The following is a 24368-nucleotide window of genomic DNA, read 5'->3' on the forward strand; positions in this document are numbered from 1 at the left end:
GTGCAGTCTTGGGGGTCCCCTCGGAAGGCGTGTGTGACGCTGCACCCCACAACAGCACCCATCTCCAGGGACTGCCGGGAGAGTGCCCAGGACACAGCCAGCTGCTGCCTTCCCCACACACACCTGCGGCCTCCCCTGGCCACAGCCAGCCTCTCCCACTGACATCCAGCCCACGGGCGTGACCCTGGCAGCCCCTCCCTGCCAGGCCACCCACCCGGAGCCCCAAAGGTGGAGGCGGCGCCCCATCTGCCGGCTGTGGCCCTGGGCTTTATTCCAGATGCAAGGGGGCGGGCAGGGGTCAGCGGGGCGGTTAGCCCAGGCCGTCGGGGTCTGCGCGCCCCGGCACGAAGTAGCGCTGCAGCCCGGGCTGCAGGGGCAGCGGGCACCGCGGGCGTGCGGGCCGTGGCCACCCCGCCGGGAATGGCTGCACCTCCACCCGCGGCAGCGGCAGCTTCAGCGCCCGGATGGCAACGTCGAGGGGGCGGGGCCGGCCGGTGCGGAGTGCGGCGGGCATCCAGCCTGCGGGGCACGGCAGGGCGGTGAGGCTGCATCAGGGTGGGGGTGGCGCTCCCGCCCCCGCCCTGTGCGCACTCACCCCTCGGCCGCTCCTCGGAGCTGTGGACCTGGGCCTCCTGGAGCCGGAGGACGGGGCAGCGCCTGGGGGCGGCGGGGGCAGCGGGTCAGCCCTGCAGGCCCCGCGGCCGCCCGCCCCGCCGCCCGGGCCGCGCCCCGCACCTGCGGTCCTGCGGCGGCCGCACCACGGTGTTGGGCTCGGGCGAGCGCAGGCGCTGCGCCTCCTCCCAGAGCAGGATGAGCTGCTGCGCCCGCTGCTGCTCGCAGAAGTAGTTGAGGGCGTCGATGCAGCCGAGGTCCAGCATCTGCCCGTGGGGCAGCGGCGGCCTCTCCGGCAGCGCCGGGGACGCGGGCGAGCGCCAGCTGGGCCTGGGCGTCCCGCAGAAGTTCTGCAGCGTCTCGGAGAGCGCGCGCTTGGTCCACCGGCTGCGCACCGGCTGGGCCTGGAGCTCCGCACCCGCACCCGCTGGCAAGGGCGGCTCCAGGAGGTGCCACGGGGACGCCGGCGACGCAGCCTTCGAGGGGGCCTCCTGGGGAGGAGGGGGGAGCGCTGAGGGCTCGGGCCTGGCCGCCTGCGCCTTCATGGTTCTTGTCTGCAGGAAGAAGCGCTTAGAGCTGCGGGGATGGGTGCCCCGCCCCTGACCTGGCCGGCCTCCCTGCCTCTAAGCCGTCCCCCGCTTCCCCCGCGCTGCAGGCTTGCAGCTGCCCAAGGAGACCCTGAAGGACGGGCAGTGCCTGTGCCCCCCGCTCTGCCCCCGTGTCCTGCAGGAGCCTGGGGAAGGGGGGGGGGCAGGACCTGCAGCTGCTGGATCATGCCCTCCAGCTTCTGGCAGCACAGCCTGCGCAGCGTGGACTTGGAGCTGAGCTGGGCGCCCTGGGCCCAGGTCAGCATCTCCTTGAACAGGAAGCCCTGTGGGTCTTGCAGGCCCAGCCTGTCCATCAGCTTCATGAGTTCTGGCCTGGGGCGAGGATAGGTGGTATGGCAGGGCCTGGGCGGAGCTGGGTGACGGGGGTGGGGGCACAGGCACTGGGGGGGTGGGGGGGTGGGACGCACCGGCAGGAGTCCGGCGAGTAGAGGAAGTAGGACATGAGCTCCAGCACGGTGTCCTGCGACTCCAGGAAGCAGGCCAGCAGCAGCTGCAGCGCCAGCATGACGAACTGCTTCTGAGTGGGGTCCTGGGCGGAGCCGGGGCTGCGGTTGGAGGAGGAGGGGGCCCGGGCAGGGAAGGCGGGGGCGTGGCGAGCCATGCGGTCACCTGGAAGCTGGGGGGCTGGTCCAAGTTGAGCAGGTGCAGGAGGAGGTCCCGCAGCCGTCCGCGGAGGCCGTGGCCCAGGTCGGGCAGCAGCATCAGCAGAGCGTGTAGGATGTGCACTCGGTCGGCCCAGGAGGACGGAGGCAGCTTGTCCAGCAGCATCGAGGCCAGTCCCTCCACAGTGCCCATCTCTGGATACGCCTGTGGGGGGGGGCGTGCTGGGCCCCAGCTCGTGCCGTGCCCCAGCCTCGCTGCCCACCCATCCCAGGCTCCTCCTACCTCCAGGGTGATGATGGGGAACAGTTTTTTGAACCAGTTCTGGCTGACGAAGAAGTGCAGGAACTTGGGCAGGTGCCCGTAGCGCTCCTCCCACAGTGTGCGGGTGCGGGGGTACTGGGACTGGGGGTAGGCGCCCGTCTTGGTCCTGGTGGTCTGCTGGGAGCTCAGGGCTTCCGGGGTCAGCTCTGCAGCGCTCTGGGGGAGGCAGGGTCACTGCAGGCCCCACTTCATGGCGCCGGGGACGCCGCACCCACGCCTCCCGTGGCAGCCTGGGGCCTGTACCGAAAGCTTGGGCTCCAAGGACTCCAGCCGCTGCTCAGAGCGCAGCCTCTGTGGGCTCAGGGACGCCGAGGAGCACACGGCTCCCAAGTCCTCCTCCTCCTCCTCCAGCTCCTCCTCCCCTTCTTCCTCCTCCTCCGGTTTCTCTTCGTCATCCTCCTCCAGGAAAATCACCACCTTCTTCCTCTCCTCCTCCTCCTCCTCCTTGACCCTGGCCTTCCCCCGCAGCCACTGCAGCCACCGCCTCTTCCACCTGGCGTTGGACCGCCGGGGGTGATGCAGCCACAGGTCGTCGCCACGGCTCCCACCTGGCTGCAGAGCCGAGGGCGAGAGGCGGCGTCCGTCGGGCGGTGGGCACGGCAGAGCCCTCCCCAGGCCGGCGAGCCGCCCCAGCCCTGCCCCTTGCCTTGCGTCTCCGGAACCGGGAGGCGAGCTGGGCCAGGGACCCCAGGCAGCTGACCTCGGCAGGCAACCACATCTGCTGCAGCAGCGTGGAGTTGGGCACGAAACCTGGGAAGCCGATGGGCAGCGGGCAGCCCTGGGCGCAGGCAGAGGAGGGCAGGCTGAGGCCCCGAGGTCCCCCAGCCCACGCTGGTCACCCCTACGACCCCACTCAGCCCCCAGTCCAGCTCCACCAGCAAAAGTGCCCCCCCGTAAGCCCATAGGCAGGCCAGGTGGAGGGACATCAGTGTGGCACCAGCTGTGGTACATGAAGACACAGCCCTGCAGGGCCAGCGGGTGCTGGTTCTGAGAGTCCCCCCCCCCCACCGGAGCCCCCTGCAGGGTTCAGCCCTGAGCCCTGGAAGGGGGAAGTCTCAGAACCATGGCTGGTGGGGGCAGGGCAGGAGCGGACAGTGGTCCCCTCCCAGGGAAGGGCCAGTCATGCCCGGGGCAGGCGTAGGAGAGGCGCCGAGGCCTGCCCAGGAGCCTGGCGGGTTTGGAGGGCCAGCTCCACTCAGCCTTGCTCCCCTGAAGGGCAGGGCCTCAGGTCACCCAGGAGGGCCGAAGGGGATGCCCACACCCATCCAGCGGAGACTCTTGCTGGGGGCCCCCAGACTGGCGCAGGCTCCTGGGCCCGCCACACCAGAGCTGGGCCAACGGCGGGCCAGACAGGGACAGGAAGCTGTGTGGCAGAGGGGGTCCTGGCCTCACCTTGTGGGGGTGTGGGGTGGCAGGAAAGAAGCCCCTGAGCTTCGACAGGGGCTCCCTGGGCCGTCGTCTCAGCAGCAGTGGGATCTGGGGAGGGGGATCGGCACAGGCTCAGCGCACAGCTCGGCCCCCAACACCCCGGGCACCTTCACCCGCCAGGCCCTTACCCTATGCTGCAGGTGGGACGGTGAGTTGGGGCCCACGGTCATCTCCCGCCGGACCTGCTCCGACTCTAGCAGCATGTCCAGCCCGAGGCCCAGCTCGTAGCTCAGGGAGGAGCGGACTAGAAGCTGGGGCAGCACAAGAGTCATGGGGGGGGAGGCCGGCGCGGGGTCGGGCTGGGTGGGGAGGGGCGGGGCCTCACCTGGGACACCTTGCTGTGCACCTCGTGCTGGGCAGGTGGCAGGGGCAGGGCGACTCGGGGAGGGCGGGCAAAGCGCCGGGGCAGAGCCGCTGGCGCTGTCTGGACATCGGCGCCGGGCGACACAGTGCCCCTGGCCTCTCTCTCCAGGCTGAAGGCCGCAGCGGCCCACTGCTGGGATCCCCTTACAGACTGGAAGTCCTGGGGTGACGGAGCGGGCGGGCTGAGTTGTCTCGGGGCAGAGGGAGGCCCCGGGGTCAGGGGTGGCTGGAGGTGGCCCCACACCCACCAGCAGGCCGGGGCTGCGGATCAAACGGAGGTAACGGTCAAAGGCTTCCTGGCGCTGCTGCCAGGAGAGTGGGGGCGGGGCTTCAGGGACCACCAGCCCCAGCCTCAGCTGCTTCAGGTCTCTGTCCCGGGCCACAAGGGCCTCCAAGTCCTGAGGAGGTGGACTGAGGTCAGCCTGTCCTCTCTCGAGCCTGGCCAACAGCTACCCGGGCACATGCCGGGACCCAGGGCCAGCCCCAGGGACCAAGGGTTGTGGCCTGAGCCTGGGCAGGGGTCACAGCCGGGCCCTGGGAAGTCAGGGATCTTAGGGCCCACCCCACCTCCTTCAGCACCGGCTCCTGGGGCACTGCTGACTGGTGATGGACGAAGGTCAAGGCCACACTGCAGATGGGGACAGGCAGAGGGGGATGGGTGCTGGGGGCATCCCTGGCGGGGAGGGGGGAGCAGCGAGGTGCAGGGACTGGGCTGGGACGGCTCACAGCCAGCCCCGAGGGGCCCTGGTGCTGGGGGCACACAGCTCCTGCCCCCACAGGGCTGGGGGGGGAGCCGCGGGCAGACCTGAGGCTGGCCACCCCGTGCAGGGTAGCGAGCCTCTGCAGCTGGGCGGAAGTCAGCTGCTCCTTGTTGGTCAGCGGCAGCGGGGGGGTCGTCCACCACGTCAGGTTCCTTCATGCAGAGCTTCTGAACGGGCGAGAAACCCAGATTCCTGGGGTGGGGGGGCAGGTACCTGCAGCAGCCCCCCCCCAGCTCCTCCCTCCCCGCACACCTTAACCAGGTAGGACGTGGGCAGGTAGAGCTTGTGGGACACCAGGCAGAGGTGGGAGCCCAGCGCCAGCACCAGGTCTCCACTGTTGCTGCAAAAGGCCAGGGCCTGCGGGGCCCCGCCCAGCTGCAGGAGCCTGCAGGGTGCCCAGGGGCCAGAGTCCAGTCAGAGAGGGAAACTGAGGCAGCAGCAGCGCCGGGACCTGCCCCCCAGTGGAGCCCAGCTGCGCTCCACCCGGATGCCCCGCTCAGGCCCGGCCCCCACCCCCGCGCCCCGCCCACCGCAGCAGCCGGTTGTCGGCGGTCCAGATGCGGACGGTGCAGTCCAGGCTGGAGCAGGCGTAGAGCTTGAGCGTGGGGCAGCAGCACAGGCCTGCGGGGGCTCCAGGTCAGCACGCAGGCCAGCACGGCGACCGGGGCCTGACCGCGGGCTCGTGCCCTCACCCGTGATGTGGTCCAGGGGGGTCGTCCTGGGGCCGGTGGTCGCAGCGCCGCTCGCTGCCCAGGCCGAACTGCACCAGGCCGTAGGTGGCGCTCTGCGGGGCCTCGAAGCCCACGGTGACGCGTCTGCCCAGCGCGCAGAGCCAGGCGCCGGGCTGGCAGCAGCAGAAGGTCCGCAGCAGGCTCAGGCTCTCCTCGGCGTAGGGGAAGACGCGCCACATCTTCACCGTCAGGTCTCCGCCTGCGGGACGGGCGTGGGGACGGGCTGGGCCCTCGGGGGTCTCCCGGGCCAAGACCCGCCCTGGGGCGGGACAGCAGGGACTGACCGGAAGTCACGATGCTGCTCCAGGTGGATGCGATGGCTGTGACCGGGCCCGGGCTGTGTGCCTCCGTGCGGAAGACGGCCTTGGACGTGCGCCCTTCGAGGACCGACAGCGAGCCGTCCGAGTACCCGACCACCGGCAGGTAGCTGCGGCGGCCACAGGGCGTGTTGGCGCGGGCCCAGTCGCCACGGCCGCCCTCCCAGCCCTCAGGCCAGCCCTGGCGCCCACCGGTTCTTGTTCTTCCAGGCCCAGGACGCGGCGCTGTGGCGCATCTCGCCCCCGCGCTCGCGCACGGCCTCCCAGGAGGCGAGCGCGGCGCTGGGGTCCGTGAGGTGGCTGTAGAGGTGCAGGCAGCAGGGCTGCGGCGCCGGGGGCGGCGGCGGGCGCGAGCGGTGCAGCACGCGCATGGGGCAGCGCGCGGCGTTGGCGAGCACCAGGTGCCCGGCGCGCGTCAGCAGCCACAGCGCCTCGCGCGGCAGGCAGTAGGCCACGCTGGCCGCCAAGTCCTCGGGCCCCAGCAGCAGCGCGCTCACTAAGCGTCCGGTCACGGCCGACACCAGGTAGACCGAGCCGTCGGCGCACGCACACACGAGGCGCGCGGGCAGCGACGGGTACTCGGGCGCGGGCAGCGGGGGTGCCGCCTGCAGGTGCAGCACGGGCGCGGGCAGCTGCGCCAGCGGTGAGTGGAGCTCTCGCAGGCACCACAGCCCCACGCCGGTGGCGCACAGCGACAGCACGGGCCAGCCGGGGCCAGCCGGGGCCAGCAGGCGGTTCACACGCGCGGACAGCGCATCCTGGCACCAGTAGCACAGAGACACTTCGCCCACCTGCGCCGCCGCCTGCAGGTCCCACGTGCGCAGCGTGCCGTCCTGCGAGGCGGACACTACCAGCGTTGTGTTCGGGAGCACCGTCATAGCAGTCACTGGGCCTGCGGGAGGGGCGCGGGTCACTCGGGCGCGCCGGCCCGGAGGGTTAGGGGGTCGTCGGCCCGGCTGTGGCGAGTGCGGCAAAGCCTGGCCAGGGCTGGCGGAGACGCCGCACCCCACCTGTGTGGCCCACGAACACCATCCGGATCTGCCAGTCGGCTTCCCACACCTTCACCGTGGTGTCCCGTGAGGCCGTCACCATGACCTCCGCGTCCTCGCAATACGCCAGGTCTGAGATGGTGCTGCGGGTGCAGGGGACGCGGTGTGGCTACGTGCGTGCCTGGTGCGCCCCCGCCCCCCCTTGGCTCTCCCCAGAGGCCCATCTCACGGCCGCTTGCGCCCTGGCGTCCTCACGTTTTGTGCAGATCCCGGCGCACGTCCACTAGCGCCCACTCCTGAAGGTCCAAGGTGAGAACGGCAGAGCCGTAGGCAGCCACACAGCGCGGGACGCAGTGGGGTGGTGCAGGCCACAGAGCTAGGCGCTTGAGCGGCCCCTCCAGGCTGGCCGGCGGCTGCAGGGGTGACCCTCGCGGCACCAGGCGGCGACCACCTGAGCGGAACTTCCAAAGCGCCAAGCCACCGCTCGCCTGGGCCACAAGCAGTAGCCCCAGGTCGGGCACCGGCAGGCAGCAAATGGTCTCGTCGCTCGGTGGTCTGTCCGCCCCAGGCTTGCTCAGCCACAGCAGGCTGAGGTCAGGCCGTAGGATGGCCAGCCCCTGGGGACCCCAGCCTACAAAGCGGCCCACCGCACCCAGAGGGCCCAGCACGGCCGCCAGTCCCGTAAGAGCCACGGGGGCCAGCAGCTTGCCCTGCGCCCAGCCGTCTTTTCTGTGCAGGTGCAGGCGGCACTCGCCGTCCAGCACCACCAAGTGTCCTCCCACGGGGTCCAGCGCCACGGAGCGCGGCCCGGCTGCGACCTCCAGGCGGCGCAGGGGCTCCAAGCCGTGCGTCAGGCGCGCCACGTGCAGCTCGGCCCTCTTTTCCTGCGGGCGGGGACGACAGGCCCGAGGTCAGGGTGGGAGGAGCGCGCCTGCGCGGGGTTTTGGGGAGTCAGCGCTGGGGGCCCCGCACGCGCGGGGACACGCTGCACCTTCTCCACGATGTCGCGAAGGCCCGTGCGTAGAAGCAGCCACAGCTGGCGGGCGCGGGCGCGCAAGGTCAGGTTTTGCCACCTCTGGCTGCTGGCAAAAAACTGCAGGTTGCGCTCCGGCTCGGTGATGTACAGCTCTGTGGGCGGCAAGCGCCGTCAGCCCGGGGACCCAGCCCCGCGGGCCCCGCTCCCCGGCAGCCTCACCGTCCTCTTCTGAGAGCAGCCCGGGGTCTGGGATGTCGTAGGTGTCCGTGTCGTACAGGTCCGCGTCCAGGACCAGGCTGTCGCCTTCGGCTGACAAAGGGTTGCTCGCCTCCAGGACCTCCACCTCCATCTTGGCGGCCGCGGGTCCAACAGCCCTGGGAGCCGCCGGGCAGCCCTGCCCGGCCGTTGCTAGGATTCCAGCGGACGCAGGCCCCACCCCCACGCAGGCCCCGCCCCCGCGCCGCAATGAGGTCCACACCGAGTCACGCAAACTTTTATTTGAAACAAATGAGCTGCAGCGAAGTGACACTCAGTGCACGCGGCCCGACGGGCGAGGTGGGGGCACAGGTGGGCGCCACGGGCCACCCAAGGTCAAAGCCGGTGACCGCTGGGTCCCGCTGGCAGGGGCCGCGACCGCCGGCCCAGAAGGAAGTACAAAAATAAACTCTGTGGTGCAGCCGCCCCGCCAGTGGCGGCCGTGTGGGCAGCAGGAGCCTGTGGCAGAGTGCAGTCCACAGGCTGCAGCCAAAGGGCTAGGCAGGAGTGGCCGTGGGCAGTGCCAGGGTCTGGCCAGCAGCTGGGACGGCCCTGGGGACCCTCAGCAGCGCAGGTCCAGGCTTGGTTGACGCTGGATGAAGCTGGGGCCTCTGCTCCTCCTCGTCACATACAGATCACCGGGACCCTGGCAGAAGTCGGCACACAGAAAGCCTTGAGGAGCTACCACGCAGGGACCGAGCACAGGACCCCCCGCCCCCGGCCCCCCCGCCCCCGGCCCTGGGGACCTGAGCCGCAGCCCCGGTCACACACCTGTCCTCCATGGCACTGGTCTCCTCGGCCCCGGCCTCACTGCCTCCACCCCCGCTCTCCTCCCCCAGGTCCATGTCCAGCTCATTGCCGGCCTCTGAGGGGGTGTAGGTGGAGCCGCTGCGGAGACACGGGGAGCCGCTCTCAGCCCCTCCTCCCCCTCCCCCGCTCTGCCAAGGGCCGGGCCGGGCCGGGCCGGGCCGGGCAGACCAACCTGATGGAGCGGCAGCTGAAGAAGACGATGCGCTTGAGCCGCTTGTTGTAGAAGAAGTAGTTGAAGGACCAGAGGCTGCCGTCCTCCCCGAACGGGTCCGAGTCCAGGTCTGGGTTGTAGCTGCGGGGTGAGGGCGAGGGGTGGCGTGAGGCCCCGGTGCCGCCGCGCGGGCCCCCCCCTGCGGGCGGCCGGCCCACCTGTAGATGTCACACTCGGCCAGGCAGATCTCCTCGTCCACCGCATTCCACAGCTGCGGCTTCAGGGCCCTGAAGTCCTCCCGCACGGCCGAGAACAGGCTGCAGTTGACGGCGTTCACCACCTGGGGCGGGCACAGCACAGCTGACGGGGGCCCTGGGGTGGGGGTGGGCGGCGGGGGCGGGGCAGCCTGGGGGACCCCACCCTCACCCAGCTCAGGCTGGGCTCCCTGCTGAACTCGTGGCTGCGGGCGGTGCTGAAGTCGTAGTCCGGCCTAAAGGACTCGTTGAGCGTGGCGATCAGGTAGAAGAGGGTCTTGCGGCTGCACTTGTCGCTCAGCGGGCCCTCGTCCTCACCTCCTTGGCTCTTGCTCAGCCTGCGACAGGCAAAGCCTCCGTCCCACACTCGCCCCACGCTCCCCGGGCCCAGCCTCTGTCCCACACTTGTCCCACCCTCTGTCCCACGCTCCCTGGGCCCACCCTCCGTCCCACACTCGCCTCACGCTCCCCGGGCCCAGCCTCTGTCCCACACTTGTCCCACGCTCCCCAGGCCCAGCCTCCTCCCACGCTCCCCAGGCCCACCCTCTGTCCCACGCTGCCCACCCTCGCCGCTCACCTGCTGGGGCTGAGGCCCGAGGTCTGGGGTGGGGACAGCGCCTCCAGCACGTGGGGCTGCCCATCCTGGCAGAACTGCTTGAACATGTGCTTGTCGTCTCCCGCCATCTTACACGAGTAGCTCTCGATCCTAGGGGTGCGGGCGGGCCATGGAGCACTGGGCCTCCAGGTCCAGCTCTGGGCCGGGCACAGGGACCCGGAGACGCTGGCCTCACCTGCCGATGATGTGCGCGTCTCCGGTCTCCACGGTCAGCTGCGAGTTGATGGCCTCGAAGCTGGAGTTCTCCAGCAGTTTCATGGCCTCGGGGAGGGGGCGGTGCCCCGCAGGGGCCGGTGCTGCCTAGGACGAGCAGGCGCGGCCATGCACACCTTCCCGCTAGGAGGAGTCGCTGTCCACTAGCCGCTGCGGCCTCTCCCCAGCCTGCCTCCGAGCATCCAGAGCAGCGGGGGTGTCCCATCGCCCGGGGGTGGCAGCCCCCAGCCCCCCCCGTTCAGCCACACCCCTGCGCTGCCCCGCCACTTCCGGGGTCAGGCTGGGAGCCCACTGGGGGTCTTGTTCACCCTGGAGCTGCTGGTTCAGTTTCTCCCTCCCCCATCTACAAAAAGCCGCGGCCCCCCACCACGGGCTGCGGCTCCCCAACGCAGGCAAAAACCTGCACGCCGGTCAGGAACCTAGGGTCCCCGCCAGGGGCGCCTCGCGTCCTGCCGGCTGCCGTCCGGCTGGGAGCGGGAGGAGCTCGGCGGGCGTGGAGACCCCGGCCCCCGCGCACGGCGCACCTGCCGCGGCCGGGACTCCGAGTCCCAGGAGGCAGTGCGCCGGCCGCGGCCGGACTTCAAGTCCCAGGAGGCAGTGCGCCGGGCGCCGGGCGCGGCCGCCGGGGGCTGAGGGGCAAGGGCGGACACCCACCTGCCTGGGCTGGGCCGGGCCGGGCCGGGCCGCTAGCGCGGGGGACGGTGCGAAGGCGCGACAGGCTCCGCGCGGCGAGGGCTCCTCAGGACCGGAGGGCGGCGCCGTGGCCCGCGCGCAGGCCGCACTGTATCCGGGGGAAGCTCCGCGGCGACGTCCCGTTACTCCCGGCCCTGCCGGCCCATCCGGGTTGCCACCGCGACATAGCCTCACCCCGCTGCACAGCGCCCGCTCTCGCGACCGACCTGCCGCCGACCGCCACAGATCGGCCCAGCGAGCGAGCGAACCAGCGACCTCCGCCTCCCCCAGCCGGACAACAACAAGCGTCCGTCAGGCCCGGCCTCACGCCTGTGAATGGCCCGCTCCAGCCTCCGGGATCCAGAGCTCGAATAGCCATTGGTGGGCCTGCCCGCCGCTCAGTCCTACTTGCATTGCGACTGGCTAGAGGACCTGCCTGTCACTGCCCTGGCCCTACGAACCCGCCTTCCTCGCTGGCACTCATTGGTCGCGGCTTCCCCCGTTCCGCCCCTGAGGGGAGGGGGCCGCCGACCCAGTTCCCAGGGGCCGCGGCCGGCGAGCGCGGGTGGGAACGGAGGTGTTCGGAGCGGCGCTGGCAGGTACTCGCCGCCAGGCCGGCGTCCGCCCAGCCGACCCTGTCTTCCAGTTGAGGCCGGTCCTCGGCCCCCAGCTCAGACGCAGCCTCCTCGGCCGTCCCGCTCGGGCCTCGGACCGGCCGCTGGCCTCGCCCGGACCGAGCGGCCGGGTCCGCTGGCCGCCCCGGAACCCCGGGCCCGCGGCTCGCGTTTCCGGCCGGTGCGGGCGCTTGGCGGCCCGACCACCCGGAAGCGGCCTCGGAGCGCCGCGGCCCAGCCGCACTGGAGATGGCGCCGCCGGCCGGCGGGGCGGTGGTGGCGTCCTCTGAGCCGGGCTCGGCCGCGGCGCTCCGGGCCGTGCACGCCGCCGTGAGGCCGCTGGGCGCCGGGCCCGACGCCGAGGCGCAGCTGCGGAGGCTGCAGCTGAGCGCGGACCCCGAGCGGCCTGGCCGCTTCAGGCTGGAGCTGCAGGGCGCGGGGCCGGGGGCGGTGAGTGAGGGCGGCGGGGGCGGCAGTGCTTTGCCCAGTTTGCGTTTTCCCGCTGGAACCGGGGGTCGTGCGGGTACCCGCTTCCCGACACGCGGAAAGGAGAGAACCGGGCAGGTGGCCTCCCGCTGTCGCTTCCGGTCCGTCGGCCGTCGTGCTGAGCGGGCCGGGTGGGAGGCCCTGAGCCTGGACTCTCCCTCTCCTCAGGTCAGTTGGCGGTGGCCCCTGGACTCCGTCTCCTACACCGTCCGAGGCCCCAGCCAGCATGAGCTGCAGCCCCCACCAGGAGGGCCGGGCGCCATGAGCCTGCGTTTCCTCAGCCCTCAGGAAGCTCAGCTGTGGGCAGCCCTGGTCCAGGGCGCCGCCATGGAGGGACAGAATGGTAGGTGCCCTGGCCTCCCAGCCGCGGATGAGGCCGGGGGAGCTAGGCCCACCCTCCCCTCGGCAGGGGCCTGAGAAGGCTCCCAGGAGGGAGCAGAAGGAGAGAGGGTCAGATAGAGGCTGGGCAGCAGATACCACACAGGAGTGGAGAGGCAGAGCCGACAGGGCCTGAGGCATGGTGGGAGGGTGTCCCTCAGGAGCGTGGTGGTGTCGGGTGGTGGAGTGACAGGTGTCCCTCAGCAGTGGTGGTGTCGGGTGGTGGAGTAACAGGTGTCCCTCAGCAGTGGTGGTGTCGGGTGGTGGAGTGACAGGTGTCCCTCAGCAGTGGTGGTGTCGGGTGGTGGAGTGACAGGTGTCCCTCAGCAGGGGTGGTGTCGGGTGGTGGGTGACAGGTGTCCCTCAGCAGTGGTGGTGTCGGGTGGTGGAGTGACAGGTGTCCCTCAGGAGCGTGGTGGTGTCGGGTGGTGGAGTGACAGGTGTCCCTCAGCAGTGGTGGTGTCGGGTGGTGGGTGACAGGTGTCCCTCAGCAGTGGTGGTGTCGGGTGGTGGAGTGACGGGTGTCCCTCAGGACCGTGGTGGTGTCGGGTGGTGGAGTGACAGGTGTCCCTCAGCAGTGGTGGTGTCGGGTGGTGGAGTGACAGGTGTCCCTCAGCAGTGGTGGTGTCAGGTGGTGGGTGACAGTGTCCCTCAGCAGTGGTGGTGTCGGGTGGTGGAGTGACGGGTGTCCCTCAGCAGTGGTGGTGTCGGGTGGTGGAGTGACAGGTGTCCCCTCAGGACCGTGGTGGTGTCGGGTGGTGGAGTGACAGGTGTCCCTCAGCAGTGGTGGTGTTGGGTGGTGGAGTGACAGGTGTCCCTCAGGAGCGTGGTGGTGTCGGGTGGTGGAGTGACAGGTGTCCCTCAGCAGTGGTGGTGTCGGGTGGTGGAGTGACAGGTGTCCCTCAGGACCGTGGTGGTGTCGGGTGGTGGAGTGACAGGTGTCCCCTCAGGACCGTGGTGGTGTCGGGTGGTGGAGTGACAGGTGTCCCTCAGCAGTGGTGGTGTTGGGTGGTGGAGTGACAGGTGTCCCTCAGGAGCGTGGTGGTGTCGGGTGGTGGAGTGACAGGTGTCCCTCAGGACCGTGGTGGTGTTGGGTGGTGGAGTGACAGGTGTCCCTCAGGAGCGTGGTGGTGTCGGGTGGTGGAGTGACAGGTGTCCCTCAGCAGTGGTGGTGTAAGGTGGTGGGTGACAGGTGTCCCTCAGGAGCGTGGTGGTGTTGGGTGGTGGAGTGACAGGTGTCCCTCAGCAGTGGTGGTGTCGGGTGGTGGAGTGACAGGTGTCCCTCAGGACCGTGGTGGTGTCGGGTGGTGGAGTGACAGGTGTCCCCTCAGGACCGTGGTGGTGTCGGGTGGTGGAGTGACAGGTGTCCCTCAGCAGTGGTGGTGTTGGGTGGTGGAGTGACGGGTGTCCCTCAGCAGTGGTGGTGTTGGGTGGTGGAGTGACGGGTGTCCCTCAGCAGTGGTGGTGTTGGGTGGTGGAGTGACAGGTGTCCCTCAGGAGCGTGGTGGTGTCGGGTGGTGGAGTGACAGGTGTCCCTCAGCAGTGGTGGTGTCGGGTGGTGGAGTGACAGGTGTCCCTCAGGACCGTGGTGGTGTCGGGTGGTGGAGTGACAGGTGTCCCCTCAGGACCGTGGTGGTGTCGGGTGGTGGAGTGACAGGTGTCCCTCAGCAGTGGTGGTGTTGGGTGGTGGAGTGACAGGTGTCCCTCAGGAGCGTGGTGGTGTCGGGTGGTGGAGTGACAGGTGTCCCTCAGCAGTGGTGGTGTCGGGTGGTGGAGTGACAGGTGTCCCTCAGGAGCGTGGTGGTGTCGGGTGGTGGAGTGACAGGTGTCCCTCAGCAGTGGTGGTGTCGGGTGGTGGGTGACAGGTGTCCCTCAGCAGTGGTGGTGTCGGGTGGTGGAGTGACGGGTGTCCCTCAGGAGCGTGGTGGTGTCGGGTGGTGGAGTGACAGGTGTCCCTCAGCAGTGGTGGTGTAAGGTGGTGAAGTGACAGTGTCCCTCAGCAGTGGTGGTGTCAGGTGGTGGGTGACAGTGTCCCTCAGCAGTGGTGGTGTCGGGTGGTGGAGTGACGGGTGTCCCTCAGCAGTGGTGGTGTCGGGTGGTGGAGTGACAGGTGTCCCCTCAGGACCGTGGTGGTGTCGGGTGGTGGAGTGACAGGTGTCCCTCAGCAGTGGTGGTGTTGGGTGGTGGAGTGACAGGTGTCCCTCAGGAGCGTGGTGGTGTCGGGTGGTGGAGTGACAGGTGTCCCTCAGCAGTGGTGGTGTCGGGTGGTGGAGTGACAGGTGTCCCTCAGGACCGTGGTGGTGTCGGGTGGTGGAGTGACAGGTGTCCCCTCAGGACCGTGGTGGTGTCGGGTGGTGGAGTGACAGGTGTCCCTCAGCAGTGGTGGTGTTGGGTGGTGGAGTGACAGGTGTCCCTCAGGAGCGTGGTGGTGTCGGGTGGTGGAGTGACAGGTGTCCCTCAGCAGTGGTGGTGTCGGGTGGTGGAGTGACAGGTGTCCCTCAGGAGCGTGGTGGTGTCGGGTGGTGGAGTGACAGGTGTCCCTCAGCAGTGGTGGTGTAAGGTGGTGGGTGACAGGTGTCCCTCAGGAGCGTGGTGGTGTTGGGTGGTGGAGTGACAGGTGTCCCTCAGCAGTGGTGGTGTCGGGTGGTGGAGTGACAGGTGTCCCTCAGGACCGTGGTGGTGTCGGGTGGTGGAGTGACAGGTGTCCCCTCAGGACCGTGGTGGTGTCGGGTGGTGGAGTGACAGGTGTCCCTCAGCAGTGGTGGTGTTGGGTGGTGGAGTGACGGGTGTCCCTCAGCAGTGGTGGTGTTGGGTGGTGGAGTGACGGGTGTCCCTCAGCAGTGGTGGTGTTGGGTGGTGGAGTGACAGGTGTCCCTCAGGACCGTGGTGGTGTTGGGTGGTGGAGTGACAGGTGTCCCTCAGCAGTGGTGGTGTCGGGTGGTGGAGTGACAGGTGTCCCTCAGGACCGTGGTGGTGTCGGGTGGTGGAGTGACAGGTGTCCCCTCAGGAGCGTGGTGGTGTCGGGTGGTGGAGTGACAGGTGTCCCTCAGCAGTGGTGGTGTCGGGTGGTGGAGTGACAGGTGTCCCTCAGCAGTGGTGGTGTCGGGTGGTGGAGTGACAGGTGTCCCTCAGCAGTGGTGGTGTTGGGTGGTGGAGTACAGGTGTCCCTCAGGACCGTGGTGGTGTTGGGTGGTGGAGTGACAGGTGTCCCTCAGGACCGTGGTGGTGTCGGGTGGTGGAGTGACAGGTGTCCCTCAGCAGTGGTGGTGTCGGGTGGTGGAGTGACAGGTGTCCCTCAGGAGCGTGGTGGTGTAAGGTGGTGGAGTGACAGGTGTCCCTCAGGAGCGTGGTGGTGTCGGGTGGTGGAGTGACAGGTGTCCCTCAGGAGCGTGGTGGTGTCGGGTGGTGGAGTGACGGGTGTCCCTCAGGACCGTGGTGGTGTTGGGTGGTGGAGTGACAGGTGTCCCTCAGCAGTGGTGGTGTCGGGTGGTGGGTGACAGGTGTCCCTCAGCAGTGGTGGTGTCGGGTGGTGGAGTGACAGGTGTCCCTCAGCAGTGGTGGTGTAAGGTGGTGGAGTGACAGGTGTCCCCTCAGGACCGTGGTGGTGTCGGGTGGTGGAGTGACAGGTGTCCCTCAGCAGTGGTGGTGTCGGGTGGTGGGTGACAGGTGTCCCTCAGGAGCGTGGTGGTGTCGGGTGGTGGAGTGACAGGTGTCCCTCAGGACCGTGGTGGTGTCGGGTGGTGGAGTGACAGGTGTCCCTCAGCAGTGGTGGTGTCGGGTGGTGGGTGACAGGTGTCCCTCAGCAGTGGTGGTGTCGGGTGGTGGAGTGACAGGTGTCCCTCAGGAGCGTGGTGGTGTCGGGTGGTGGGTGACAGGTGTCCCTCAGGAGTGTGGTGGTGTCGGGTGGTGGAGTGACGGGTGTCCCTCAGCAGTGGTGGTGTCGGGTGGTGGAGTGACAGGTGTCCCTCAGCAGTGGTGGTGTCGGGTGGTGGAGTGACAGGTGTCCCTCAGCAGTGGTGGTGTCGGGTGGTGGAGTGACAGGTGTCCCTCAGGAGCGTGGTGGTGTCGGGTGGTGGAGTGACAGGTGTCCCTCAGGAGCGTGGTGGTGTCGGGTGGTGGAGTGACAGGTGTCCCTCAGCAGTGGTGGTGTCGGGTGGTGGAGTGACAGTGTCCCTCAGGACCGTGGTGGTGTCGGGTGGTGGAGTGACAGGTGTCCCTCAGGAGCGTGGTGGTGTCGGGTGGTGGGTGACAGGTGTCCCTCAGGAGCGTGGTGGTGTCGGGTGGTGGAGTGACGGGTGTCCCTCAGGACCGTGGTGGTGTCGGGTAGTGGAGTGACAGGTGTCCCTCAGGAGCGTGGTGGTGTCGGGTGGTGGGTGACAGGTGTCCCTCAGCAGTGGTGGTGTCGGGTGGTGGAGTGACAGGTGTCCCTCAGCAGTGGTGGTGTCGGGTGGTGGAGTGACAGGTGTCCCTCAGCAGTGGTGGTGTCGGGTGGTGGAGTGACAGGTGTCCCTCAGGAGCGTGGTGGTGTCGGGTGGTGGGTGACAGGTGTCCCTCAGCAGTGGTGGTGTTGGGTGGTGGAGTGATGGGTGTCCCTCAGGAGTGGTGGTGTCGGGTGGTGGAGTGACAGGTGTCCCTCAGCAGTGGTGGTGTCGGGTGGTGGAGTGACGGGTGTCCCTCAGCAGGGGTGGTGTCGGGTGGTGGAGTGACAGGTGTCCCTCAGCAGTGGTGGTGTCGGGTGGTGGAGTGACAGGTGTCCCTCAGGAGCGTGGTGGTGACGGGTGGTGGGTGACAGGTGTCCCTCAGCAGTGGTGGTGTCGGGTGGTGGAGTGACAGGTGTCCCTCAGCAGTGGTGGTGACGGGTGGTGGGTGACAGGTGTCTCTTGGAGAGCACGGTGTGTTAGGTGGTGGAGTGACCGGCTTAGGTTCACATGGCTTTGACTCAGTGAGGCCCCTGTGTGGTCTAGGTGGTGCAGATGGGGAGGGAGGAAGCGTTTGGAGGTGACTGGGTGGCGAAGTGAATTGGGTTTCTGGCTGTGTCGGTGGCAGTGCCGAGTTGCTGGGTAGAGGGCCTGTGTGAGTGGACGGCAGGGGTTGCGTTCCGAGGCATCTGGGAGTGGGAGTCATCCAAGATCATGAGGAGCGAGAAGAGGGCCAGGCCCGTGCTGTGCACCAGGGAGGGGAAGGAGGACCCCCAAAGCAGACAAGACAAGTAGACGTGCGAGAGGCCCAGGCGTTCAGTCAGCCACCAGATACCAGGGCACTAAAAACTTCGTAGAAAAATTGAAATTAAAAGAGAAGCTTATTTGGTACAAAATATCGTTTTTTGTTTTAATTTATTTGAAAGGCAGAGTTAGAGAATCTCCCATCCGCTGGTTCACTCCCTAGATGGCCATACAGGTTGTCCCAGGCTGAAGCCAGGAGCCAGGCGCTTCTTCCAGGTCTCCCACATGGGTGCAGGGGCCCAAGCCCTTGGGCTGTCTCCCGCTGATCTAGCAGAGAGTTAGGTCAGCTGGTCTGGAACCAGTGCTAATATCGGGTGCTGATGTCGCAGCAAAGCTTAACCCCCATGCCACAGTGCTGGCCACATATATGTAATACATATATTCAATAATATGTCTTCCTTGGCCGTTGGGTCACCCTCCAATGGCCGCCGCGGCCGGTGCGCTGTGCTGATCCGATGGCAGGAGCCAGGTGCTTCTCCTGGTCTCCCATGGGGTGCAGGGCCCAAGGACCTGGGCCATCCTCCACTGCACTCCCGGGCACAGCAGAGAGTTGGCCTGGAAGAGGGGCAACCGGGACAGAATCCGGCACCCCGACCGGGACTAGAACCCGGTGTGCCGGCACCGCAAGGCGGAGGATTAGCCTGTTGAGCTGCGGCGCTGGCCAAAATCTTGTCTTAAAGTCAGAGTTATAAAGAGGAGGGAGAGAGAGAGATACCGATCTTCCATCTGCCAGTTTGCCCCCCATTGGCTTCAGCGGCCAGGACTGGGCCAGGCTGAAGCTAGTAGACTCCTCCAGGTTTCCCGTGTGGGTGCAGAGGCCCAAGCACTTGGGCCATCTTCCATTGCTTTTCCCAGGCTATTAACAGGGAGCTGGATCAGAAATGGGCTAGCTGGGACGCGAGCTGGGACGCATGTGGGATGCTGGTGTTGTAGTTGGTAGCCCCACCCCCAAATTTTTTAAATCCATGCAAATTTTACACAAACTTCTCTCAAGACCCTAAGTCTTCGCAGATGCCCCTTTAGCATGAATGAAGCCTCAAGCTCCCACCCTCTTGAAGCCTGCTCTGCCTCCCCACGCTTGTCAAAAAACTAGAAGGGGGGCGGGTGCTGTGGCATAGCGGGTAAAAGCCTCCACCTGCAGTACCGGTGTCCCATATGGGCGCCGGTTCAAGACCTGGCTGCTCCACTTCCAATCCAGCTCTCTGCTATGGCCTAGGAAAGCAGTGGAAGATGGCCCAAGTGCTTGGAACCCTGCACTCACGTGGGAGACCAGGAAGAAGCTCTTGGCTCCTGGCTTCGGATCGGCACAGCTGTTGTGGCCCTCTCTCTCTGCCTCTGTCTTTCAGATAAATAATCTAAGGTCTAAAACAAACAAACTAGAAGGGAAGCAGACATTTGAGGACAGAGAGTAAATAAACTCCCATTAGATGTGAACAGAATGGGAGCGCGGGAGCTGGAAGGGGCCTTGCTGAGCGGGTGACGCCAGTGAGATTCGAGATTCATAGCAGGAACCACGTGGCCGAGAGCAGCAAGGGGCTCTGAAGGGCCCTGGACGCACAGGCACGGCACTGGCAGCTGGGAGGGCCAAGGCCACCAGAGCTGCCATGGACTGGGCCGGGCATGTGCAGTGCTGCGGGGCGAGGGGGCCCCCCTGACTTTGGGGCTGTACTCTTGGGCAGCTTTGGCCGTCCTGTGTGGAGTGGGGCTGGCACGTGGGCCGTCCTGTGTGGAGTGGGGCACGTGGGCCCACAGAAGGGGTCTGAAGGCGTCCAGGTCCCAAAGACCACACGAGTTCATGTCTAGCATCAGCAAGGGTCAGGCAGGGGATGACTTGGGAAGGTGAGGTGAGAAGACAAAGGCCTGGCCAGAGGCCCCGCCCATCGCCATCTTTCCTCCCAGGCAGTGGCAGCCCAACCCCAGCCCAGGGCCCAGGGACGTGCCCTGTTTCCCCACCCAGTCCCCCTGTGGCCTTCACGCCCAAAGCCCCCCAACCCGAGGCGGATCCTCCCTGGAGCCCTGGAGACTTGATGGAGAAAGGTAAGGGCAGAAGCCAGGCAGGGTTGGGGGAAGCAGCGAGTGCCTGGCTGGGCCAGCTGACCTCCCTCGCCCTGCAGAGGAGCTGGTAGGACGCCTGGCCAGGGCCATCGCAGACGGGGACGAGGAGAGGGCAGCCCAGACGGCCGCTGCCCTGGCCCAGCATCACGTGGCCCTCAGCGTTCAGCTCCCGGAGTCCTGCTTTCCACCTGGTCCCCTCAGGTGAGGCCCGAGACGTGGTTGTGCCCCAGCCCTGCCCCTCCCGAGGTCCCTGTCCATCCAGCCCCGCCCCTCCCGAGGTCCCTGTCCACCCCGATCCTGGTCTGGTCAGGCTGCAGGTCACGGTCGAGGATGCTGCGTCGGCCGCGTCCACGGCGTCTTCGGCCCATGTCTCGCTGCAGGTGCACCCCCACTGCACCATTGCAGCTCTCCAAGAGCAGGTGAGCACAGCCAGGAGCGCCGCTGGGGACGGGGACCCTGGGGACACTGCCAGCCTTGACACCGTGGTCCTAGGTGTTCTCGGAGTTCGGCTTCCCGCCCGCGGTGCAGCGCTGGGTCATCGGGCGATGCCTCTGTGTGCCTGAGCGCAGCCTTGCTTCCTACGGCGTCCGGCAGGACGGGGACCCCGCCTTCCTCTACCTGCTCTCAGCCCCTAGAGAGGCCCCAGGCCAGTCCCTGATATGGGTGGGGCGGGCGGTGGGGCACAGCCTGGGGTGGCCCTGAGCCCCACCTCCTGTTGTAGGCTGCAGCCCTCAGCGCCCCCTGAAGACAGGTGGGGACACGGGACACTCGTTTCCTCAGCCACTGGCGCCGCCCCGGGCTCAGCCAGCCAGCTCCAGCCTCCCCAACCCTCTTCAGGTGGGCAGGGACCCGAGTGGGCAAGGTGGGAATGGGCCGAGCCTGGGCAGCTGTGGGCACTGGGAGGAACAGGAAGCAGCCACTGTGTCCCCGCCTCCCCAGCCCGGCTGGCCCTGTCCATCCTGCACCTTCATCAATGCCCTGAGCCGCCCTGGCTGTGAGATGTGCAGCACACAGCGGCCCTGTGTTTGGGACCCTCCGCCCCCAGCCTCCACCTAGACCCACCACAGGTACTGGGAGTGCGGTGGGGTGGGGGCGGGGCCGCAGCACAAGCAGGAATGACTGGTCTCTCCTCCCAGGTGATAACGTCCTTGAAGGCCCAAGGTCCCGGGATTGCTGCGTGAACTTCTCAGGGGATGGCGGCTCAGGGTTTGGGGGAAAGGGAGCGCAGCAGTCATTAAAAACACTTACCAGCCGCCTGTGTCCCCTGCCCCACCTTTGTGAAGAGCCGGAGCTTCAGGAGGGGCAGGGCAGGCCCTCACTGCTGGAGCCCAAACGTGGGCCCCCAGTCTCGGAGGAGCAGACCCCGGGCCTCCAGGGGCCTCCCTGGCTGCTGCTGACCACCCGGCTGGGGCTGCGGAGCCCATGCAGGCCCTCTGAGCCCCTGGGCACACCGTCCTCTTCCGCTCAGTTCCTGCTCCAGGCAGGATGACAGACCAACAACGGCAGTGGGGTTTGGGATGTTTTTTGGGTAAGAGTATAAAAACTTTTTTAAGGCTGAAAGATCTTCTACCTGCCAGTTCCCTCCCCAAATGCCACGCCAGAGCCAGAATCAGGCCCAGGACCCCAAGCCCTTGGGCCAGCACCTGCCTCCCGGGAGCATCAGCGGAAACTGGATGCAGAGCAGAGGCAGGACTTCATCCCAGGCATTGATCCGGGACGCAGGCTCCCCAAGTGGAGCTTAGCCCGCCGTGGCGTTAACACCCACCCACCCACCAGGGGTGTGACCACCACTGAGGTCACACCTTACAACCCCCTTGTCACTGACATGCTGCTGTCTACACCCAGCCACTAACAGCAGTCTGGCCTGGACCACCCAGTGGCCACGGTGGCCAGGACACTGTCCTGTTAGAAATCCCTTGAGGCCGGCGCCGGTTCAACTGGCTAATCCTCCACCTAGCAGCGCCGGCACACCGGGTTCTAGTCCCGGTCGGGGCGCTGGATTCTATCCCGGATGCCCCTCTTCCAGGCCAGCTCTCTGCTGTGGCCCGGGAGTGCAGTGGAGGATGGCCCAGGTCCTTGGGCCCTGCACCCCATGGGAGACCAGGAGAAGCACCTGGCTCCTGGCTTTGGATCAGCGCGGTGCGCCGGCGGCCATTAGAGGGTGAACCAACAGCAAAGGAAGACCTTTCTCTCTGTCTACTCTGTCAAAAAAAAAGAAAGAAATCCCTTGATCCCCGGTATAGTTCTGGCCATTGCAGCCAGTTGGGGAGTGAACCAGCGGATGAAGACCTCTCTCTCTCTGCGCAACTCTTCTAAATAAATAAATCTTTAAAAAAAAAAAACCAGAACAACTCCTTGTTCCCTCCCACAGCTGTGCAGTTGAAACCGAGGGACACTGGAGTGCACTCTGGCTGACTGCTTAGCGCTGCAGGGGGCCATTCCCTGCTCCGCCCCCCAGCCCCAGCAGCCCTTGCTCACGCCAGACCCTTCCCAGAGCCACGGCTGCAACAGGGCTGAGGGGCCCCACTCCCCAGTGTGTGGCTGCTGCTAGCAAGTCACTGGGCCCCTGGACCACAGCCAGCCTGGGCCTGGGCACACCTACCCTGCTACACGCTGCCACTCCCTCCCACTCCCATACCCACCCAGGTGCCGCCCAGTGCGGGGCAGGGCTGGCCGCAGTGCCCAAGGCATCCTGGGAGCTCTGGTAGGGCGGTCTCGTCCCAGAGTACCCTGCGAGGACAGACGCCTTCCACAGAACAGCTCCATCGAATACGCCGAGAAGTCTTAATTAATTTATTCCCGTGACGGGGCTGATGCGAGGACCCCGGGCTGCACCCTGGTCTCCCGCCCCTCCCCTCTTGTCCCAGATGAAGAGGGCATGGCCGGGGGCCAGCTGAAGCCTCCTCAGGCTGGGGGCGGCTCCTGGGCCTGAGGGCCTCTTCAGGCAGACGACAAGCACACACCGGACAGGTCACTTGGGTGGCCGATACGCCAGCTTCCGACTCTTGAGGACTGACCACTTGTGCCGCTTCATGGCGTACAAGAGGGGCAGCAGCAAGCCCATCATCATCAACATCTGGGGAGAGAGCGGGCTCAGGAGAGGGAGGGGGGCGCCCGGCCCCTCTGCGGCTCCCCCCGCGGCCCTGGCTCGACCCTTTCACCTTGAGCCCCATGCGTTTGCGGTGGTCGTGTTCGGGCTCAGACGCCCAGCGCAGGAAGGTGCACACGTCCTTGGCTACCTGGGACATGGTGGCTGGGGTGCCTAGGCCAAGGACAAGTGGTGGGAGTTACCCTTGGGAGCTGCTGCCCCGGCACCCTGGGGTCACGCAGGCCACGAATGCTGCCGGAAGAAACGCCCAGCGAGGAAGCCCACGGGGGTGCCCCTCTGCGTGCCCAGCCATCCCCAAGGAGGGGGACTCACCGTCGTCAAATTCCAGGACTTCCGTGTAGATAGGCGGGGCCATGCCGATAGCCTGGCCAGGGAAGTAGGGGTTGAAGTAGAGGCCTTCTCGCAGCGACACCCCCGTGGGCGGCTCGCAGTAGCCCGTGAGCAAGGAGAAGACGTAGTCCTCTCCCCCGTGCCTGGAACCAGACCACAGCTGCTCAGCCACCGCGCGGGGCCGCACTCCCGCCCCGCCCCGCGAGCACCCCCAGACCTGGCGCGCACGATGTAGCTGAGGTCGGGGGGCAAGGCTCCGTTGTTGGCGGCTCTGGCAGCCTCGGGGTTGGGGTACGGCTTGGGAAAGTAGTCCGACAGCTTCCCCGGCCGCGTGAACATCTCCCCGTCCTCGTTGGGGCCGTCCTGGACCTCCACCTGCCACCGACAGCCGTCACCACCCTGCGGCCGCCCCCGCCCCCGCCCGGCCCCCGCCCGGCCCGGCCCCACACCTCCTCGGCCAGCGCCTTGGCTTCCTCCTCCGTGTAGCACACGCCCACCAGGTGGCGGTAGGCCACGTAGTCCATGCTGTGGCAGGAGGAGCACACCTGCTTGTACACCTGGAAGCCCCTCCGGATGCTGGAGGGCGGGGGGGAGCGTTAGGGGCGCCAGGGCCGGCCGGCCCGCCCGCCCGCCGCGCCCGGCCCGCCCGCCCGCCCGCCGCGCACCTGGTGTGGTCCAAGGAAGACAGCAGGCCGCGGTGAGACCACGGGAAGCTGGGGGGATGCAGCTCCAGGTCAGTGGCGCTCACGGCCGAGTGCAGAGCCACGGCCAGCCCCGCACCCCCTGCCGCCAGCACGCCCAGCGCCGACAGCATCACCTTTCGGCCGCGGGAAGCGCCAGCCTTCGACGACAAGGACACTGCCTGCAAGAGCTCCGCTCAGCGCCTGCCGGGCAGCAGGGCGCCGGCCCCCTCCCCGGGACGCCCGGCCCCCGCCGCGATTCGGCTCCGAGCTGGGGGTCCGGCCGAGGCGACCAGAGGTCCCGGGGCAGGCCAAGGTCACAGCAGCTGGCCGAGGTCGGGCAGGGGTCACTTCGGGACGCGAGCCCCGTCTGCACAGCCGGCGGCGGGAGCCGTCCCGGGCGCCCCCTCGGAGGAAGCCCCCAGCCCGCCCGGCAGCGAGCCCGCCCCGCCGCCCCCACGCTCGGGCCGGGCGCCTCGCCGGGGGGAAGCGGCGGCGCCCGGCGCGGCTCCCGGGCGCCAAAGTCGGCGGGCGGCAGGGGCCGGGCCGGGCCGGGGGCGCTGGGAGCCGGGCTGCGCCCCCTGACGCCCGCCGCGGCGCGCGCCCCGAGCCTCCCCGCCGTGACCTTCACCGGGATGCGGAGCCGCGCGGCGGCCGAGGCCCCGGCCAGCGCTCACCTGAGGCGTCCGCAGCCGGAGCTGCGCGGGCCGCGCGCCGCAGAGCAGGCCCCGGGCACGCGCGCCCGGGAGACCCGCGCCCCGCGGGCCCAGCACCGCTCCGCGAAGCGAGGCCGCCGCCGCCGCCATCTTGGCCC

At 68.1% G+C, this 24368-nt stretch overlaps 4 protein-coding genes across 5 annotated transcripts; 1 reads left to right on the top strand and 3 right to left on the bottom strand.

The window, feature by feature from the left end:
• Positions 1-310: 310 nt before the first annotated feature.
• WDR97 (WD repeat domain 97) lies at positions 311-8058 on the bottom strand. The gene is given in 27 exon segments (XM_062189398.1): positions 311-519; positions 596-657; positions 736-1166; positions 1370-1532; positions 1628-1749; positions 1830-2027; positions 2106-2300; positions 2388-2495; positions 2559-2696; positions 2791-2922; positions 3537-3620; positions 3701-3823; positions 3898-4095; positions 4184-4333; positions 4503-4563; positions 4741-4826; positions 4828-4863; positions 4949-5081; positions 5227-5317; positions 5389-5407; positions 5409-5626; positions 5712-5854; positions 5937-6636; positions 6755-6876; positions 6989-7617; positions 7725-7861; positions 7929-8058. Coding segments are annotated over 27 exon segments (4818 nt in total).
• Positions 8059-8190: 132 nt separating this feature from the next.
• MAF1 (MAF1 homolog, negative regulator of RNA polymerase III) lies at positions 8191-11022 on the bottom strand. 2 transcript variants are annotated; one of them, XM_062187876.1, is made up of 8 exons: positions 10663-11016; positions 9971-10095; positions 9757-9885; positions 9352-9517; positions 9144-9265; positions 8947-9066; positions 8736-8852; positions 8191-8610 (listed from the first exon to the last, which is right to left on the bottom strand). In XM_062187876.1, the coding sequence occupies exons 2-8, from the start codon at positions 10051-10053 to the stop codon at positions 8589-8591; spliced, it is 759 nt and encodes a 252-aa protein (XP_062043860.1). In that variant the 5' UTR covers positions 10054-10095; positions 10663-11016; the 3' UTR covers positions 8191-8588. The 2 variants fall into 2 exon arrangements, with proteins under 2 accessions (XP_062043860.1, XP_062043861.1); XM_062187877.1 differs by lacking the exon at positions 8736-8852 and having other exon boundaries at positions 10663-11022.
• Positions 11023-11543: 521 nt separating this feature from the next.
• SHARPIN (SHANK associated RH domain interactor) lies at positions 11544-21777 on the top strand. The gene is made up of 9 exons (XM_062187875.1): positions 11544-11744; positions 11949-12123; positions 19280-19417; positions 19495-19636; positions 19746-19854; positions 19928-20081; positions 20157-20272; positions 20375-20502; positions 20572-21777. Exons 1-8 carry the CDS (start codon positions 11544-11546, stop codon positions 20489-20491), a joined length of 1152 nt encoding a protein of 383 aa, XP_062043859.1. The 3' UTR covers positions 20492-20502; positions 20572-21777.
• Positions 21778-22205: 428 nt separating this feature from the next.
• On the bottom strand, positions 22206-24368 carry LOC133758244 (cytochrome c1, heme protein, mitochondrial). Its single transcript, XM_062189426.1, has 7 exons — positions 24232-24368; positions 23540-23736; positions 23324-23450; positions 23092-23249; positions 22857-23017; positions 22597-22697; positions 22206-22511 (listed from the first exon to the last, which is right to left on the bottom strand). The coding sequence occupies exons 1-7, from the start codon at positions 24358-24360 to the stop codon at positions 22407-22409; spliced, it is 978 nt and encodes a 325-aa protein (XP_062045410.1). The 5' UTR covers positions 24361-24368; the 3' UTR covers positions 22206-22406.

This window comes from Lepus europaeus, chromosome 4, assembly GCF_033115175.1.
Source record: "Lepus europaeus isolate LE1 chromosome 4, mLepTim1.pri, whole genome shotgun sequence".
Lineage (NCBI taxonomy): Eukaryota > Metazoa > Chordata > Mammalia > Lagomorpha > Leporidae > Lepus > Lepus europaeus.